The sequence below is a fragment of the Sceloporus undulatus genome, chromosome 2 (genome assembly GCF_019175285.1).
Source record: "Sceloporus undulatus isolate JIND9_A2432 ecotype Alabama chromosome 2, SceUnd_v1.1, whole genome shotgun sequence".
NCBI classification, from domain to species: Eukaryota; Metazoa; Chordata; class Lepidosauria; order Squamata; family Phrynosomatidae; genus Sceloporus; species Sceloporus undulatus.
This window is the reverse complement of record NC_056523.1, coordinates 171,093,613-171,112,710: the sequence shown is the minus strand read 5'-3', so window position 1 is coordinate 171,112,710 and position 19,098 is coordinate 171,093,613. Positions and strand designations below refer to the sequence as shown.

At 40.2% G+C, this 19,098-nt stretch overlaps 1 protein-coding gene across 1 annotated transcript; it reads right to left on the bottom strand.

The window, feature by feature from the left end:
- Positions 1-1,058: 1,058 nt before the first annotated feature.
- On the bottom strand, positions 1,059-17,646 carry LOC121923911 (keratin, type II cytoskeletal 4-like). Its single transcript, XM_042454845.1, has 9 exons — positions 17,167-17,646; positions 13,695-13,909; positions 12,614-12,674; positions 8,890-8,985; positions 6,679-6,843; positions 5,534-5,659; positions 3,601-3,821; positions 1,917-1,951; positions 1,059-1,344 (listed from the first exon to the last, which is right to left on the bottom strand). Exons 1-9 carry the CDS (start codon positions 17,644-17,646, stop codon positions 1,151-1,153), a joined length of 1,593 nt encoding a protein of 530 aa, XP_042310779.1. The 3' UTR covers positions 1,059-1,150.
- Between the last annotated feature and the right edge of the window lie 1,452 nt (positions 17,647-19,098).

Here is a 19,098-nt window from a genome sequence, read left to right as displayed (position 1 = left end):
AAACACTGTTTATGTTTGCCTGCTTTTTTTTTTTTCAGTTAACACACTGATTTTTGAGCAGATGATTTTGCTTTCTGTAAAACCCACCAAAAACAAACAAAAAACCCCACACATTTTCTATTGCCACTGGAGGATTACAAAAAATCACAGATAATAAGGATGATTTGTTTTTGTTTTGTGAGTTATCTCAATAAGCTTCATGCATTTCTTGCAGAGTATAAGCAAGACTCCTCCACAGAAAAAGCACACAATTTAAGGGTATGCAAAATGCTTCTTAGATGTGTATTAGTGCCCTTTCTCACTGCATAGTTATACTGGGGTTATTCTTCTTGTAACTGCTGTGTCTGCTTCCTAGGGAATCCTGAAGGGGGTTGTAATTTTGCCAGTCACCAGAAGAGCTTCCTAGATGAGGACTATACCCCCCCTCCCTCAACTGCTAAGCCACAGGATGTTGCTATGACAATTAAAGTGGAATCATAGCACTATAACTGTGTAGTGAAAGGAATGTGTCCACTAATATGTACAAACCAAAGAACTGATCCTATCCCATAAAGTCATAGAATCAGGAACAAACCAGAAGGGATTTTGTGGGTGGGTGGACATCTATAGATGAAGACTGCATCAATGAGCAAATTCCTAGTAGTGAAAGAAAATTGTGAACGGATGCCATGTTTTGCTGTTGTGTCATAAACCTGTGTCCATGTCTCTACAGCTACAGCATGAAAAAGAAAACTGGGAACATACCTACAGATATATTGGTTAAACTATTATCTCTGTTTCCAAGGGAATACTGGCCTCTGTAGTTCTGTGCAATGGAGACTATGGGCATCTAACTGATGTTTTTACACTACACTTTCCCACACTACAGTTCACAGGGTTTGGGGAAATATGAGTCCATGACATTTAAAATGGCTTAAATGTCATTAAATTGGAATGGCCCTGAGCTGTATCATTCTTTCTCTGTAATAGGATTGTTGTTGTTTACTTTTGTCCCATATGCTTGCAAAAGGAATGTGATTTCTGTGAAGCCATTAAGAACAGAATTAATGTACACAAAGTGCAAGTTTCTCCACAGCAGACATTTAGTGTTGACAAGCCTCAAAGATTTGTAAGTCATCAACTGGGTTTTTCAGGAAGTTATGCTTATGGCTCATCGTATGGTTGTCCTTTTGCTTGTAGAGGTTGTTGATATAAATTTCAGGCCAGGAGAGCTTCCTCCACCTCCAGAACTATATCCAACAATGCCCCTGCCACTTCCAGAGCTTGAACCTCCAGCACTTCCATTCAGTCCCACAGCATGGCCCACTCCACTTCCTCCAGCCATGCTGCTGTTGCTAACTACAGCTGTGAAAAACAGAGAAATGCACACATATACTTATTTATTATATAACAATGCATTACTTTTGGAAAGAATCCAAAACCAAAAGATGGCTGTTGTTAAGCTTTGTAATATGGAAGCAGGATGACGGATGTAGGATGTGCCACAAAATGCTGCCATGAGAATTGCTCCAATCAGGATAGACGACCAAGCCCATTCCATTCTCCCCTCTGAAACTGGCTGTCAGTTTTCCAACCCCTTTCTCAACTGTCATTCAGCATCTAATATCTTAAAGGAGAGAAATAGTAACAACCTAATATAACCTCATGTCTACACTCTTGATTAAAAACAATCTGAAACAAAAACATGTTCTGGAGGGAACCAAATGTATCATTTTAGGACGATAGTTTTAGAATTTTGGTGCCACCACTGAGAAGACACTGTCTCTTGTAGGATCAACCTAAGCACCAATTCTTATTGAAACTGATGTTCCACACTTTTCCAAGGGTGTTCCAAGTGTGTTCTCCAAGTATGTTCAGAAACATACCATTTTTGCAAACCCTCCAAAAATACCAACACAAAACCTTCAGTTACTTACATATGTTTACAGCACTGCCACATTCTCCCGACATCCTGTTTGGGAAAACAAAAAGTGCACAATTGGAAACTCCTCATCTTCCTCTGTTTTCTCAGATAGTCATCCATACATTATAACATTAGGCACACCTAGAGCATAGCCCTGTGCAAGACTCCTCAAAAGATCAACATTCTATAGGACTGATTCCCAAGTAATTGAGTACAGAGCATCAGCAAGGTCTTATACAATAATGAGCATGAATTGTAGGCCCTGTCTGCACTGGTGAAATAAACAGGTCTCTCCCTATCTTCTCAGCAGGGAGATCAGACGATGCACTGCCCAAACCCTGGTTCTAGTGTGAACAGACTGGACAGTGTCTGGCCTGTTCAGCAGAATTGGGGTATACATATTTAAATATCTCCCTGTTTGCTCAGGATCTTCCTGGAAGATCCAGAGCCCTCTGTCCACAAGGCAGACAATTGTATGAAATGTGTCCCACTGAGTTGCCTAGGCTATCAACTGCTGCCACCAGTTAGTTGTTCTGAAGTCAGAACAAGGTGTGCAGACTGGGAGACTTTTTCTAACATTACAGCAAAGTGACCCATAATGGCAGCAGATGCACCAGACAGCTCAGTGGGATGCCATGCGCACCCCATTCAAGCCTACGGGTCTTGAATATGCTGTTTTGGGGGGGGGGGAATGGATTCCCCATGAAAACGGAGGGCTAACTGTACTCATGTATAAGTCTAGAAATTTAGGTCAAAAAATGACCCCAAAAACCTGGGCCAACGTATCCATGGGTCTGTGGGAATACTATACTTTATCTCTTATTATAAAAGGTACCACCTTTTCTCTGAGTAGAGTTGAGAAGTCCCAGGAGCACCAAAAGCACCAACCCCCCTTTATTCTCTCTGTTGCAATGCTGCTTCTGATCATTTTGAATATCTGGGTGGGAAAATGGCAACAGTGGCAGCTCTTTCTCACTTCCCTTAAAAGAAGCATATGTGAACAGCTGGCCAGCATCAAAACAGAGGGCTCCAGATCTTCTGGGATAATCCAGAGCAAAAGATGAATTATTTTAAACTGTTATAAGGGGGGGGGGGGGGGTTTCGGGGAGGTTTGGGGCTGAACTGGGCGGACATCATTTTGCACCAGAACTGGGGATTAAGCCCTGTATCATCAGGACTACTCGCTGTAGGAACAAGTGAGGATATTTTATTTGGCTCATGCAGACAGTGCCAAAACTGATAATGCAACTCAGTCCCTACTGCCCCACCTCTTCGATGTATCAGTGCCAACTATATTTTCTTCCAGTACTAGCAATGGGATAGCATTCTCCCCCATACTCAAAGAAACATCTTTGAATGTGGTATCAGATATTATATATCTGTCTTCCATAAGAGGTGAATGTAAGAGAGGTGTTGAGTGAAATGACCTATTTCTGCCCCTGTCCCCTATATCTGTTGGCTAAGGCTTCACTTTGCCTAGTGATGGAGCAGCCTTGATATCAAACTGCTGCTCAGCATCACATGCAGCAATAGAGCTACAGCCACCAATTGAAATTATTCTTCAGACACCATGTTTCAGAGGGAAATGGGGATAGGTCAGTGTCACAGTTAGATTCGCAAGAATAAAACAGCAGATTAACTGCCTGAATAGCTGATGAAAAGCTGCAGCCAATCACTGTGGGTGCCATGATACCCACCTGCATTCCTCGCCTTCCAGGAGTGTCCTGTAGGTGGCAATCTCAATGTCGAGGGCTAGCTTGATATTCAAAAGGTCCTGGTAATCTCGCAAAAGTCGGGCCAACTCCTCCTTTGCTTTCTGCATAGCGTTTTCCAGTTCTGTCAGTTTTTCCCTTGCATCTTTAAGGGCTATCTCTCCACGTTCTTCGGCCTCAGCAATGGATGACTGAAGGTAAGCACACTACCAAGAAAATGCAAAGATGAGAAAACTAAGATTTTACAAACCAAGGCTTGATGACCATGGTATGAAACAGCCTGAGAAAGTTTTGTAGGTGTCTTAAATGCTTCATTCTGCTTTCATGTGATTCATCTGAAGGATCTGGGTTCATTTTTTCTCTGCCCTTAACTATCAGGCACCTTCAATAACACAATAAGCAAAACAAAGCCATGGAACTTAAGAATCCATGCAGCTTACATGAATGAAAGCATCAATTAACAAAGCTGCCCTTGACTTTATGTACACTTAATAGGAAAAGGAGTAAATTCAATATGAATCAGTAGAGAGTTTTTTGTGGTTTTTTCAGGCTATGTGGCCATGTTCTAGAAGAGTTTATTCCTGATGTTTCACCAGCATCTGTTGCTGGAATCTTCAGAGAATTTGTTTCAGTAGAATTTGTTTCTGAGTAAATGTGCATAGGACCAGGATGTAAAGCCTCTGGTTCTCCATTGGTTTAGTCCCACAACTCTCAGAATCCCTTTTCATTGGCCATGTGGATAGGGTTGATGGGAGTAATAGGTCAAAATATCTGAAGGCCAAAATTATTCTACCCTTATTTAAAGAGTACAAGTAATTAGTGAAGCAACAGCACATAAAAACAGTCTGTAAAATAGTAATTATTTTTAAAAGAGTTATGTCAGAGATGGGACAGAATAATGATCTGGAGGAAAGAGAGAAGTAATCTGAAATAATCACTAAGTAAATGTTCATTTGAGAAGGTAAAATTATTGAAGTTATAGAATTTAGGATGATTAATGATTTGGAGGGGAGGAGAGGAGACTGAGAAAAAGTGAGAATGAGCAGGTTCACTGCTTCATGTGCAAGGAAAATTCTCATTTGCAACTGAAGCAATGCTTAAACGAGGCATTTTTGCCATTAAAATATTATCAATAAAGGGAGATACAGTGTAACTACCATATGTATTCAACTATAAGTCGACCTCATGTATAGGTCAAGGGCAGTTTTGGGGACCAAAATTATGGACTTTGATATGACCCATAGATAAGTTGAGGGTAAAACTTAAGGGCATGTAACAAAGGATCTAAAGTGGATGAAGCAAAGGAAAACATTGCCAGTTCCAGAAAGCATAAATATGGGCCCAAACAGACAAAATAAAACTGCTTTGGGTCGTTTTGGAGGTATGCTGTTTAAATGACACACACATCTTAAGAGGACGGTAGCCATGCCAAAGCCACACTCCTTTGGCACAGCTTCTGGCCTCTTAAGAGGTGTGTGTCATTTAAACAGCATACCTCCAAAGTGACCTGAAGCAGCTTTATTTTGGCCTGCCTGTTTGGGCCCTATGTGTGCTCATACTAAAGGCTGGATGGATGACAGAGTAGAAGGGGGTCAAAGCTTCCAGGGCAAATCAAATGCTTGCCTTTCACATATATGTGACTTAAAATGCAGTATTTACACATAATAAGTACTTACCCATGGATAAGTTGATTCAGGGTTTTTGGGTCAATTTTTTAACCTAAATTTCTAGACTTATATACAGTATCTGTTTAATTGTATATTTTATTAATTAGCATCACCATTACTCTGCTAAAAATCAATTTCCAGTTCATTCCAAACATTTTCCAAGTATCTATTCCTTGTAGTAACAAGGAGTAACAACTAAATGTAAAGAAAGCACTTTTTCTGTGTATCTCCACTAAAGATGTGCATCCTACCTGTTTTTTCACATTGTCAGTCTCTGCTCTCAGCCTGTGGATCAGTCGATTGAGCTCAGAAATCTCCATCTTGGAGTTTTTCAAGGCATCATCATGCTTCCCAGCTGTCAGCCGAAGTTCCTGAAACTGATTTTACAGGCCAAGACATTACAACTCAAATGAGCAGCAGGTAGGCCTTTGGGTCAAATCCAGCTATCTGGAGAAAGCCATTTCACTACCCAGTCTCTGAAGGTGAAAGAATCATGTGAAAGCAGAGAGAGATACTGATGGCCCCTAAATCTTATTGGTTAGCTCATAGCTACATTCACAGAACTGAGCATTCTAATTTCACATTATATAGGAGCACCCAGTCACTGACATATTTTGAACCATGTTGCTATTCTGTATGTGGGTGTGTAGTGCTGGCAAAGCATAGTTCTGAGTATGGCTATTTATGCTACACTGAGGGGGCATTGGAGTACATACTTTGTTTATCTGTTTTTGTGCAAGTAACAATGTTTTTTGTGTAAATATCCTGAAAGCACCAGATCCCATCTGATCTTGGAATCTAAGCAGGGTCATCCCTGGTTAGTACTTGTATGAGAGACCTCCAGGGAATCCCAGATGCTGTGGATTATATTTCAAAGGAAAGAACTGGCAAAACCACCTCTGAGTAGTCCTTGCCTTAAAAAAAAAACCTTACAAAATTCATGGAGTCATCATAAGTCAATAGGCAACTTGAAGGTGCATACACACACAAGGCTTTTTCTCCACAAAATCTACATAAAATGAAAATAGTGAAGGAGGAGATGGTTTCACTCTTATTCTAAAACAAATATTTTCACACAGTTAATTGATCTGGCATGTCAAGACACCTTTTCTCACTGAGAATCAGAAAATTTTTGATTAGTTGTTGCAGCTCTGTTTTACACATAAATGTCCCCAAGTGTCAAACTTGGAATACTCTTTTGTGGCGATGTTTTTAATGCGGAAGTATGTAACCTGAAAAATATACCAGTGTTTTAATTACTCAAATGGCTTTTAGGGAGGAGAGAAATTCTCACACATTCCCCTGATCTCATTTTGTGATAAAAAAAGAAGACTTGAAGTGACATTTTTTTTGAAGCATTATGCAAGAGACAAGTCTAAGTCAGTGATATACACACCTTGCTTTGGTACATGGCATCTGCTTCAGCTCGACTCCTATTTGCCATATCTTCATACTGAGCTTTGACTTCAGCAATGATAATGTCCAAGTCCAGATCTCGATTGTTGTCCATGGAGAGGATGATGCTTGTGTCGCTTACCTGTCTTTGCATCTGTGCCAGCTCCTGCAAGTCACAAGAAGTTCATCAGTAAATATCATTTGCACCAGGGCATCATATCCAACCAAGTATAGGAGTGAGTAAACCAGTATCTGGGCTGTGCTACTTCCACAAGATTACTCATAAGTCTTATCCATCTCTAAGGTTGCCAGTACAGGATCATTACAGGCCACAAGCTTTCTGAGCCTAAACCAGAGACTTCGGGACAGCCCTTGGTGATGCCACTATGTCTTCTGCATTAAGTACCAACCACAGTTGCTTACAAATTGTCATTTATATTCATTCACACAAACACACACACACACACACACACGCACACGCACACACACCAATACACAATATTTTCCTGTTTAGAAATTAAGAGAGAAATCTTAGGTAAAGGGGTTATTGCCAGATCAACCTGAAGTGAGAGATTATTCTTTCTTAGGGAGATGGAATGAAGAACATTTAATCTAGTTGACATGCTTCTAGTCAGAAGATGGATGCAGGGAAGAGTATATGGTGATCTTTGTGTGTTGTGTGCCTTCAAGTAGTTTATGACTTATGGTAACCCTAAGTCGAACCTACTATCATGGCTTGGCAAGATTTCTTCAGAGGTTTGCCATCCCCTGAAGCTGTGAGTTTCATGGCTGAGCCAGGACTCAAACCCTGGTCTCGAGAGTCATAGTCCAACACTCAAACCACTATGCCATGCTGGCACCACAATAGGTGAGAGGGAAGAAAGAATTTAAGTAAATAGATGGGTTCACATATGCACACAGGAGAGTCTTTGGAAGTTGCATCAACAAATGATTTAAGCCTTGAAAATTGTAACAAACTGGTACTCTATGAGATGGAGATTTTCACAAAGGACTAAATCTGTAGCCTCTTACCTGGAGCTAAGCCCAGAAAAATACTCAGGGGAAATATAATCTTTGTACTCAATTTTAATTTATTTTATTTTATAGTATTTAATTGTACTGAACCATTTCAAAATCCACTGTTGTACTTATGTACTGGAGATGACCCATAGAAAGTAGGACTGGGTCTACAATCTGGCAACCTTATCCACTTCAGATTTTCAGTGCCAGAGAAAGGTGCAAAGGGGCAGGGAAGCCATAAATCCCAAGGCTTTGATGATCTAGCATTTTTTGAGACAGTATGACAAAATAACAAGCAATTGCCACTAGAGGCAGTTTCCCTTAACACACACGCAAACATAGCATGAATATGTTTTTTTTTAATCATAGATCGGTACATTTCCCTGTGGTAATTATTAGATTTGATACCAAAACTAGAAACTTGTTCTATCTCTTTCTGGCAATACCACTAGATGGAATATTCAAGTAATAATGAGTACTGATTCAGTATATGTACACTAACATATGGTAAGAGACATAGCAAACACACATGTATGCTATGCACATTTATCCTTTAAAGGAGGTTGGATGTGTTCCCTGCCTGGGGTGGAGGCCCTTTTCTCACTGCTTCTGAATTCGTGGTGCTGTTATGGTTAATTCTTCTGCATTTTTCTTCTTTTATATAATATATACTGTGCTTCCCAGAAGCCTCATGGAAACACGTTTTTCTTCAAACAAGGTGTACATTCCCTGTACACTTTGTTTTAACCAAGACGTGCTACCTTGTTTATTGCTTCCACCAAAAGAAGTCTCTGTGTTGATGGGGGGCTTATGACCCTGGTAGGTACAGTGGAAGAACTAGTATGCAAAACACTTCTGAATGAAGACCAGTCTTTGCATGTGAACTACCCATGTCACTCTCCAAAGACATGGCAAAAAATAATTCTAGACACTGGGTCTTAGTGTCTAGAATTATTTCTTGCCATGTCTTTGGAGAGCCAGAAACAGATGTAGGTACTGTGTGGCTATGTAGATGTTAGATTGCTCTCCTCATCCCTGATCATTTTAGAAAGGGGTTGAGGAAGAGAGAATCCAACAACATCAGGATACTCCAGATTCTCAGCCTCTACATTTGAAAAAAAACTGAAATAGTTTCTGAGAATCTAGCAAAGACTTTGAGGCGGCCTTTAGGGGACTAGGGATAGATCCTCACCTCCTCATAGAGGCTTCTCAGAAAATTGACCTCCTTAGCCAGAGAAGCTACCCTGGCCTCCAGTTCCACCTTGTTCATATAGGCTGAATCTACATCCTGTGGAAAAACAAAACAAAACAAAACCTCATATCAGAAACGTTTTGTTGAAACATTTGAAATATATATATTAAATATATTTTATGTGCGGGCAAATAATGAATAGGAAAGCCCCGCCCATAGAAATGGAGAATATTTTAATTATGATCTGTTGGACAGATTATTTCAATCATTGCTTGTTTAATTGTTATTTTAATGGGGGAAATTGTTGGTATATTTACTTGAGGCATTGTTGTTGGAAATTTTATGTAAGCCGCTCCGATTGTGCATAACAGAGAAGTGGGGTAGAAATAATAATAATAATAATAATAATAATAATAATAATAATAATAATAATATTTATATCCCTCCTCTCTACAAAATGCAATCGGGGTGGCTTACAAGATTAAAACATACAGTCTGAACCCTCAACCCACCCACCCTTAAAATACAATTAAACAATGTAGAATTTAAAACATAAAACATACTTAAAAACAATATAATAACTGTGGTGAAGTCAGAGGTCAGCAATTATTATTATTATTAAGGTACAATCCCCATTCTCTCACTCTCCTCATCTTTCCAATGCCACTCCCATTCCTATTGATTTCCACACTTCCCATTCCTTATTTTCATACACATGCCCATACACATAATTTGAAAACAAATCCCCATATTTCAGAATGGAGGACCGGGGGTATTCCAGTTGTTCGGGGGGGGGGGGGGGGTTGCATCTGAATAAGTTGGCTAGAGCCCCAGAAATCTAATGCCAAATGCAACTTGCTTATCTTTAAAGTGGCAAAGAGTCTTTGTCATTTTTGCTCATGATTAAGGGTATATCTGCACCATACAGTTGTAGCAGTTTGATACCACATTAATTGTCATGATTCTCTCATATGGAATTTTGAGATTTGTAGTTGGTTTCAATACTTAGAATTTCCTGCTAGAAATCATATTTATTTGTTGAAAAATTGACCTCCAAATATTTCTCTCATTTATGGAATATAAGCTTTGGAAGTGCCCAAATGATCAACACCAAATGAACCACCACAGGAAGTTCCCATATTAGGTGTCTTATATATACCCCTTCAAAGCCACACAGAGAGGGTTTTTTTTAAAAGCTGAAAACAGGAGTTTTGAAAACTGACTTTTTGAACTATTGCTGCTAGAATCTGTTGCAGAAAGGGCAAGAGTCAGTGAAGCTTATCCCATTAACAAACAAGCCAGCTTACCTCTTCCAACTTGAATTCAGGATCCAGGATGCCCCCGGATGTTATCATACCTAAATATCCACCTATCAAGCTGAGATGCCACCACCCAGATATATCGTAAGTCGAAGCCTTGCGCAGCCAGCCAAGTTTTGAAGTCAGAAGTTCCCTGACTTCAAAAAAGTGCTGGCTGAGCAAGGCTTTGACCTCGGATGCATCAGGGTGCTGACACTTTCCCAGGCAAAGGGGGAGAAAAATCACCCCACCCTACAAAGGAACAGCATCCCAGGCATTCTAAGATGGAGCCATTCCTCTCTATCCTTTGCACAGCCTGCTAGAGAAAATACAACTATTGAAAGCCACATTAATGATGATGATCTGCTACAGCCCTGTTTGATTAAACAATAAATGTCCTGGTTACTATGTCATATAACCCTTAAACATATCAAACACATGTATAAGCTGAATGTGAGAACTAACTACACACCTAGCCAATTATTCTGGAAATTCCAAACCCTTCCACATTCATTATGATTCAATTGAAAGCAAAATATGTGACAGCTTCTCTCTTTTTCACTGCTACTACATCACCAGAAATCAGAAGTATGAGAGTAAATTTGGTGGCACAATGGCAGAGAGGGAGGGGAGGAGCTGGGTGTGATTCCTTTTCCCCCATGAAAGTTTCTGCCCAGCTTAGTCTATGGATGCAACTCAATTCCTCAGTTACAGAATAGGGAAGTATTTGAAATATGGCTTCTCTCTGCTAAAGGTAAATATCACTTGGAGTTTACACCTTACACATTCACCAGGAAAAAGTAAACACATTCTCACCCACCATCCCCAAATAAGATCCTGGACTGTTAATGATGGCTGTAAATTGGCGTTAGATTTTGGTTGTGTGTTTGGAAAGATTTGCCTTTATACCATCTTTGATTTCTCAAACCTAGGGTAGGGAGAGAAAAAGAGCCACTAACTTTGTCATTGTCTTGTGTTTTATTACTGCATCCCACCCCATAGCTCATGTAATATATGGAGTTTATAACATGGGAGGCAAAGTGCCCAAATCCCGTGGATAAAAGGGGTTTAAATCCTGCTAATTTCCCACAAGAGTGGGACTGTTTTTAGACATGTTGGGGCACTTTGGCATTAACCTGACATTAACTCGTGCAAAAAGCAGCAAAATCGTGCCACTTTTTAACTTCAGGATTTTCCCAAAATTAAAAAGTGGCACGATTTTGCTGCTTTTTGCACGGCTTAATGTCAAGTTAATGCCAAAGGCATGCAATGTTATCTGAAAACAATCCCACTCTTATGGAATATTAATAGGATTGAAACCTTGTTTATCCATGAGATTTGGGTCCTTCCCTCCCGTGTGATAAACTCCTATGAATTGTTGTTAAGTGCCTCAGTGACTATGCTTTATCTTCCATTTTGCTAAAATGAAATCCTGTTTTGAAGGGAGAAGACAATGCATCTTCAACACATAGCTCTCCCTTTTCTTCTTTCTTGTTGTTATCTGTGGCTGTGACAGAAACACTGCCAGAGAGAGGAAGGCGGGAGACTAAGCTGCCATCAAGACCTAGCAGCCTGCCCAGCTGCCAAAATACCAGACCAGAAGGCATGGCTTACCACTGCTATTGGTGGTGTCTGCACAGGCAAGGATACTCTAGGACCAGCCTGTAGTATCCTGGCCCCAGAGCTGCCCCATCTTCCCCCTGTTACCTGGGGTCCTCCACTGCAATGCTGGCCAGCTGTTTGTTGATCACATGTCTGGGTGCCTTGTTTGGATCTCAGAGTGAGTGACTCGCTGCAGCGGTGGTGGTGCTGGGTGACACAGCAGGACATGCATGTGAACAGCTGACCAGCATCACAGAAGAGGACTTTGGATCTTCTGGGAAGATCTGGAGCAAATGATGAGGTTGATTTTACTCCATTTTAATAGGGTTATACCTGGGGGTTTGGTGCTGTTTCATCTGAACTCCTTGTTGAAAAGACACATCCCCTTCCCCACTGAAGAGGGAGGAGATTTTATTTGGCCCATGCAGACTGAGCCATTGTCTTTGACTCTGGGATTCCTGTGCAAGTGGTTGTATGCATGAGCCACCCACCATTTTGATTGTTCACAGTGTTTCCAATGCAGTTGCTATCTGAGGCACCATTTGAATATTTAAACGGAAGGAGATCCAACCACCTCAGGCTGGAGTTCTACTGCTTCTAGCACCAAAAGTCACTAAGCCCACCAGGTGTGCAACTATATCAAGGCTCCCAGAAGGCATTATGGCAGATACTCCCTCCAACCTGGAGTTGACTCTGAACAGGATTAACTAACGTCTCTAGTCTTTCCAGACTTCCCTATTGCCCCTTGGACAAGCACTTGTCACCATTTACCTCCATTTAGATCTACCGTTGTTATATGGACATTTCCCCCCAGAAAAACTTGCCTTTTTTAGCAGTACAAATTCATTCTCTGCAGTTGTGCGCTTGTTGATTTCTTCCTCATACCTTTTGGGATTTGAAAAAAGGACAGGAATTAGAATGGGTTGGCTACATTCTATCAGTTAAAAGAACAATATGGCCTTGGTCTCAGATATCTTAGATGTGCCATTCTCCCTATATACCCTTTCTATCCCCAGGCATACAAAATCCACCTGACAATATTTACTTTTTTCAAGTATCATGATTATACTGGCAACTTGGGCTGCTGCCACATTGCAGAAATAAAGCAATCTGACACCACTTTAACTGCCATGACTCAATGCTATGGAATTCTGAACTTTGCAGTTTTGTGAGATATTTAGCCATCTCTGTCAGAGACCTCCGGTACCTTACCAAACTGCAAATCCCAGAATTCCATAGCATTGGGTCATGGTAGTTAGTGGTGTCAAACCTTTATTTCTGTGGTGTGGCAGCAGCCCTGGTTATGCTCAACAAAGGGCCCATCTATACATAATATTTAAAGCAAACGCCAGTGTCGGACTTAAGAACATCATCAAAGGCAGGAATGTGGATTTCAATCTTTCCCTCTCTGTCACTATCCTTAAGAAAATGTTACTTCAGAAGTTGGGATTTACTTTAATGTAGAAATAGGAAAAGTGCAATCCATGGGCTTTATAATGCTCATAGACCACACTTTTGTGGCCTTGGATACACCTGTTAGTCCTCCAAAGTCCCCAACCCCCTCCAAATTTTAAAAATGGCAATATGTCCAAATTTTGGCAATTTTTGCTTGGAAAGTGGTCAGAAACCCCCCCCAAAATACATGACAACGCAAAAACATCCCACTGCAGAATTCTCTCCTCACCCCACCTTCTCTCACACATATATAGTTCTATTTTCATTGGAGTCTCTCTCAAAATGGTGACATGATGTGATGCAAAATCACTTATGGTTGCCATTTTGAAAGGACTCGGGAGAAGAAGAGAGGTATTTTGACATAGTGTCCCCGGAGGTCTGTGCGATTTGCACCCTGGTCCCCATTAAGTTGTCCACTCCTGTTTTAAAAGATGGCATTTCCTCCTGTACCTTCGCTTAAAATCTTCCACAAGATCCTGCATATTCTTCAGTTCTGTGCCCAGCCTTCCTCTTTCATTTGTCAGAGAATCTAGTTGCTTTCTCAGGCTGTGGAGGTAGGACTCAAAGAGAGGTTCGACCTTGCTCTTCATGTGGGCTATGGGCTGCTGCTGCAAAAGGTTCAGTTTTGTTTCAAGGATTTTATTCTGCTGTTCCAGGAATCGAACCTGGGAATTCAGACAATTACATGTAGAAATGTAAACATCTTCAAATCTCATTGTTGTTGAGTTTTTCCCCATTTTCCACTGGTATTTGTATTCTGCACTGTTTTCCATTTCAGTTTATGAGATTCCTCCACCCCAGCCTGTATGCACATTTCTGTGTGCATTTCTTTCAGTCTACCTGTGCTTGTATGCATTTTGTTAAGGTACATAGGTTTTTTTTAGTTTTTTGTTTTTTGTTTGTTTGTTTGTTTGTTTTTGTTTTTGCATCAACTCAAACATTTAAGGCCCCATTTTTATCACAGTGTATTATTTTTTTAAATCATGTAACCTATTAGAGACATATGCAGGTGTAGATCTAACATGTTCATGTATATGTCTTTTTATGATCATTGCAGAAGGAGGAGTTCATTATCCCCTTGAGGAATGACCTTCAACCTCCTCAAAAATAATATGTTTCATTCTTCCCCCCTCCATTGCCATTTAGGACTTTTTCACTTGCAGCTTTTAAACCTCCATAAAAGTCCAGTAATAGAATATTTGATGATAACTATCATACAGTGCCATCTCCCTCTTGTTATCGCCTTGTCTTTCCATCATCGTTAGCCCACACTTTGTCATTGACTTTGTCACCCATCAATAAGCTCCCAGTCACTCTCATTATAAGGTGCAGTAAATTATCTGGTTGCAGTTCTGGGATTGCACTGTCAAATGGCGGCAGTCTCTTCATTTCTTCCTCCATCCCCATCTCCTTCACTGTTCCTTTTGTTTTGTTATTGTTGTTCTTTTTTTAAAAAAATTATGCATTCACATAACTCAGGGACTGCATTAAGCAAACAACACACATGAAAGGCACACTAGGTAGGGCATAAGGTAGGGATTCAGGTTTAAGAACAAGGGTGGAAGTTTGCATGAGCATGAGCCTGGTTGTGCTAATGAAGCGACATGCATTAGGGACTGTTCCCAAACCAGTATGTATGCATTACCCTTCATTAATGTGATTGTGCTGAGAATAAGGGTAGTGTGATAAAGACCTCAATAGCTGGTGGAAAGCAGGGATGTCAAAGAAGTATATAATTATGTCCCTATAACCAAAAGGAGAACACCAAAGGCATCCTCCAGGCCCTCCATAGGTCTGGCTTTAGTGACGTCACCAGACTTTTCTCCAGTGCCCTTTTCTTGCCACCTCTGCAAACACAGGGGGGTGAAGTCTGCTGCTTTCTCCCCAGCTGCTTAACAGCAGCCAGACAGTGCCATGTTGCAGTTCTACACACACACACACACACACACTGTTTGGCTTCAGGGATCTGGCTGATGCAGAAGGAAAGCCTGTCACCCTACGGACCTGTAAGAATGCTGGTGGAATTTTGTCAAATAAAAAGTGAGCATATTCATGCTTTTCGCACAACTTATTTTTTGATTTGGGGGGGAAATCCTGATTTATTCATTTTTAAAAGAAAAATGTGCAAAAATGGACAATCCTGACCCTTGGGGAGAAAAAAACTGTTGAAATTCTTTGTTCTTGCATACAAAAATGAAATAAGCCAGGAGTTTTATCTGTCCTCAATATCTATATACGTAGGAATTGTTGACACTAATTACATTGCAGCTCACGTATATTACAATGGAGAGCATCTAAAATAAAATACATCACACATTTTTTTTAAAAAATGACTTTGTGACATTATGGATTCAAAATTGTGATGTCCAGAATTGTCAAGACTCAAGCTTCAAATATGAATTTGCAGGATAGTGTTTTGGGATTTTGTTTTTGCTTTTGATTCTGCCCCCCCCCCCCCCCCATATGCTAACCATTGAACTTACTCTGCTAGTAAGGGCAACTTTTATGTAGCCAGAATAGCCCTTTTATGCAAAAGAGGGAGGTATCAGCATTCCAGGAAGATGGGAAAACATTTTACAGATGTACAAACACAGACATAGAGAGAGCGGTTTAATGTTGGAAGGGGACCAGAGGCTGGAATATCACGTCTAAGAATAATTAATAAATTACATACAGCTGAACATCCAGTCCCATCCCCTCTACCCATGTCTATAAACTCTGTCAAACAATATGCATGGACTTAGGTCAGAGGAAAGGGGAAATATGTGCTGGAGTTAGCCCCATCATTACATGTCCCAGCCTCTGCTTGAGGAGTGAAGATGTCTTCAGAGGACATCTACTTGCATTCACTTCCATAACAGAACACATTTTTGCATGATAAAGAACACTGATAAACAGGTTTCTTGAGCCCATTCACATTACAGAATTATAGCACTATGATTCTACATTAACTGCCATGGCAGCATCTCATGGAATCCAGAGATTTTCACTTTAGGGAAGGACATTTAGAATCCTTAGACTGAGAGTGCCTCTGACAAAACTTCAAACCTCAGGGTTCCAGAGCATTCAGCCACAGTAGATAAAGTTGTATCATCGTGCTATGGCTGCATGGAGTGAGTGGACCCCAATTTGTGTGAAGCATTCCCATTGACATTCAAAACTACCCTGCTCACTAAAGGAAGCCAGGAATCTTGGCGACAGCATTTAAGTTCCTGCCCCTCTTATTTGACCTCATGTATTCCTATAAAGGCATAATGCCTCAAATAGTATCATGTTCAGCAGAAATGCCTCATACCATGAGATTGGAAAGCATAGTTTCCTAAAGGTAATCCTAGTGGAGAACATGCCCAGAATGCATGACTAGAAAATTAATCAGATATTGTTTAAAGGCTTTCAGCAAACTGCATTTCCTGAATATCATCAAATTTCAGTAGAAGGTTCCCAAGATTTTCTGAAAAGTGGCTAACAATCTCATCCTCCCTTTCATTCTTAATTGTAATTTAATTTTTGATTCTGAATTATGAATTTATACTGTCAGTCTAATGGTTCATCCAGATGGTGATTTCATATTCAATCTGTCATTGTGAAAAGATAATCCAAGGAATCAAAACAACTTACAACATACAAAGATTTATATGATAACTGGCGCAAAAAAAAAAAAAAAAAGGATGCTTGTTTGCTCATGTGTACCTACCCTGATGATAGCTATTGAAATAAGCATTGTGCCATGCAGGAGGAAAGGAGAGCCAGACACATAATTTATAATACCAAATACAGAAAGGAAAATATCAGAAACAAGAATGCACAGTCATGGGCAGGCAGTTGGAAGAACTGCTAAATGTTTCTTCTTGGACAATTAAAAAGCTTGGCTTTCACCATTTAACAAACAGAAAGAAGTAGTTATAAAAATCTAAAAGCCCACCTTGTCGATAAAAGTTGCAAATTTGTCATTGAGGTGTTTGATCTGCTCCCTTTCTTCTTTGCGCACTTTCTGGATTTCTGGATCAATTTCCAGGTTAAGTGGTGCCAGGAGACTTTGGTTAATTATCACTTCTTGGATGCTACCCGGTGGGTAGGGGGGAAAGCCCAGCCCATTTCTTCCATTGCCAAAGCTGCCATTGACCCACCCTCCCCCAGCAAAACCACCAAAACTAAGCCCACCACCTCTACCAAATCCACCTCCACGTCGAATGCCTCCTGGAACCACACTCTGGGAAATACTTTTCGTTCCCCCAAGATTATAAAGGCTCCGACTGTGAAAGCCATAATTTCCACTTCCTCCTCCCATGCTCCTTTGACTTGGAGAAGGCACAGTGCTCCTGCCTCCTCCGAAAACGATGGCAGAACCAGTGCTAAACCCTTTCCCTCCACCCAAAGTTCTTGCATTCAGTTGTCGACTCATTGTATAAAGATACAGCAACACAGAGATTGAGAGAGACGGATGAGCAATTCAACATCCACACCAAGACCCCTTCATTTATATGGCTTTCAGAGCCTGGGCTTGGTTGGACAAGTGAAATGAAAGATATTTAAACTATTCACAGGCTTGGTTGGTCTGGCACCAGCCCATCCTTCACTGAAACCCACTGAATAATAGTTCACACCTAGAGAGTCTGGATGAAATGTCAGGGGGAATACTTTCATTGGGATTAACAATTGTCCACACTTAGCACCGTGCAACCATTTCTATTTCAAGTATCTGCCCCTATATAATTAACAGACTAGCACCTCTCGAAACTCACATTTCTTCATACTTGCCAATCATGGCTGACATAGGTATTAAACTGTCAACTATGAATGTTTTGGGGACCTTTGAAATTACTTTTAAAAAAAATATATGGAGAGAGAGAAATGTTCTCATCATTTTCTACAGTCAAGTAAATCTATCTTAGTTTTACTGAGACTTTATAGGAGTGGTTGATAATTCAAGATTGAACTTGTCCTCCCTTTTTATTCCCCCTCTAAGTAAGAAATTGAGAAAGGTGTTTGTCTAAGCAAACAAATTTTAGCTTAGTTTATTGGTCTCAACAAGTATTCAGCAATGTATTTCTAAAATAGTCAATCTACAAAACCAAATCATTTTCAGGGGGTCCATATGCCATACCCTCCAAAATTTCACAGAGGAAAACAGGGACATGTGGGACCAAGCAACATCAGAGTGGTCAAGGCGGCAAAAGTTATTAATAAAAAACACACATACACAATAACACGCCCAGTATGCTTTTGCCTAAGCCTCCCAGAAAGAGGAAGATCCTGCCCCTTCCCCCTTCTCCATGCTGCAAGGTTAATGAAGTTCTAGCTATTTTTGCACTTGGAACTCAATGTGCATAAATTGAAGTAAACCAAGGATAAAGGGAGGAAATGGGAGAAAGCAAAGGTGTCACTATCTCATTAAACCATGGAAAAGGTTTTGGATTTTGAAACATTTTTTATTTTTGATTTTTGGATAAGGGACAATCAGCTTGTATAACCTTATAATTATATTGCCTTCTGCTCTGAGAATTTTTTTTAAAAAACTTTATTCAAAATATATCATACAAAATCTTGCAATCATAAAACAATGGTATAAAAAGTTTCATGTCATTAAAAACGTTTCTTATTAAAGTTTTACACAATTCAATTCATTTAAAATAAATCTGACCATAAAGAACAGTGGCTAGATGGAGGAGAAATGATGTAAAATTTGTATTATCATAATCTATAAGAGGAGACCATTTTTCCTGAACAGGTCTTTGATTTTGTTGTTTTGAGTTATATTTCATGTTATATGTTAATTTCTCCACATGCCATTGATCCCAAAGTCTTTTCCACCAGCTATCCAGGGATACAAGACCTGTTTTCTAATTATTAACCA

Coding starts and splice junctions, on each gene's coding strand:
- LOC121923911 (XM_042454845.1), bottom strand. CDS start 17,646: ATGAGTCGACAACTGAATGCAAGAACTTTGGGTGGAGGGAAAGGGTTT. Junction 12,675..13,694: donor GTGGAAGATTTTAAGCGAAG/GTACAGGAGGAA, acceptor AAATCCCAAAAG/GTATGAGGAAGAAATCAACA. Junction 6,844..8,889: donor TGAGAAGCCTCTATGAGGAG/GTGAGGATCTAT, acceptor TGTGACTTGCAG/GAGCTGGCACAGATGCAAAG.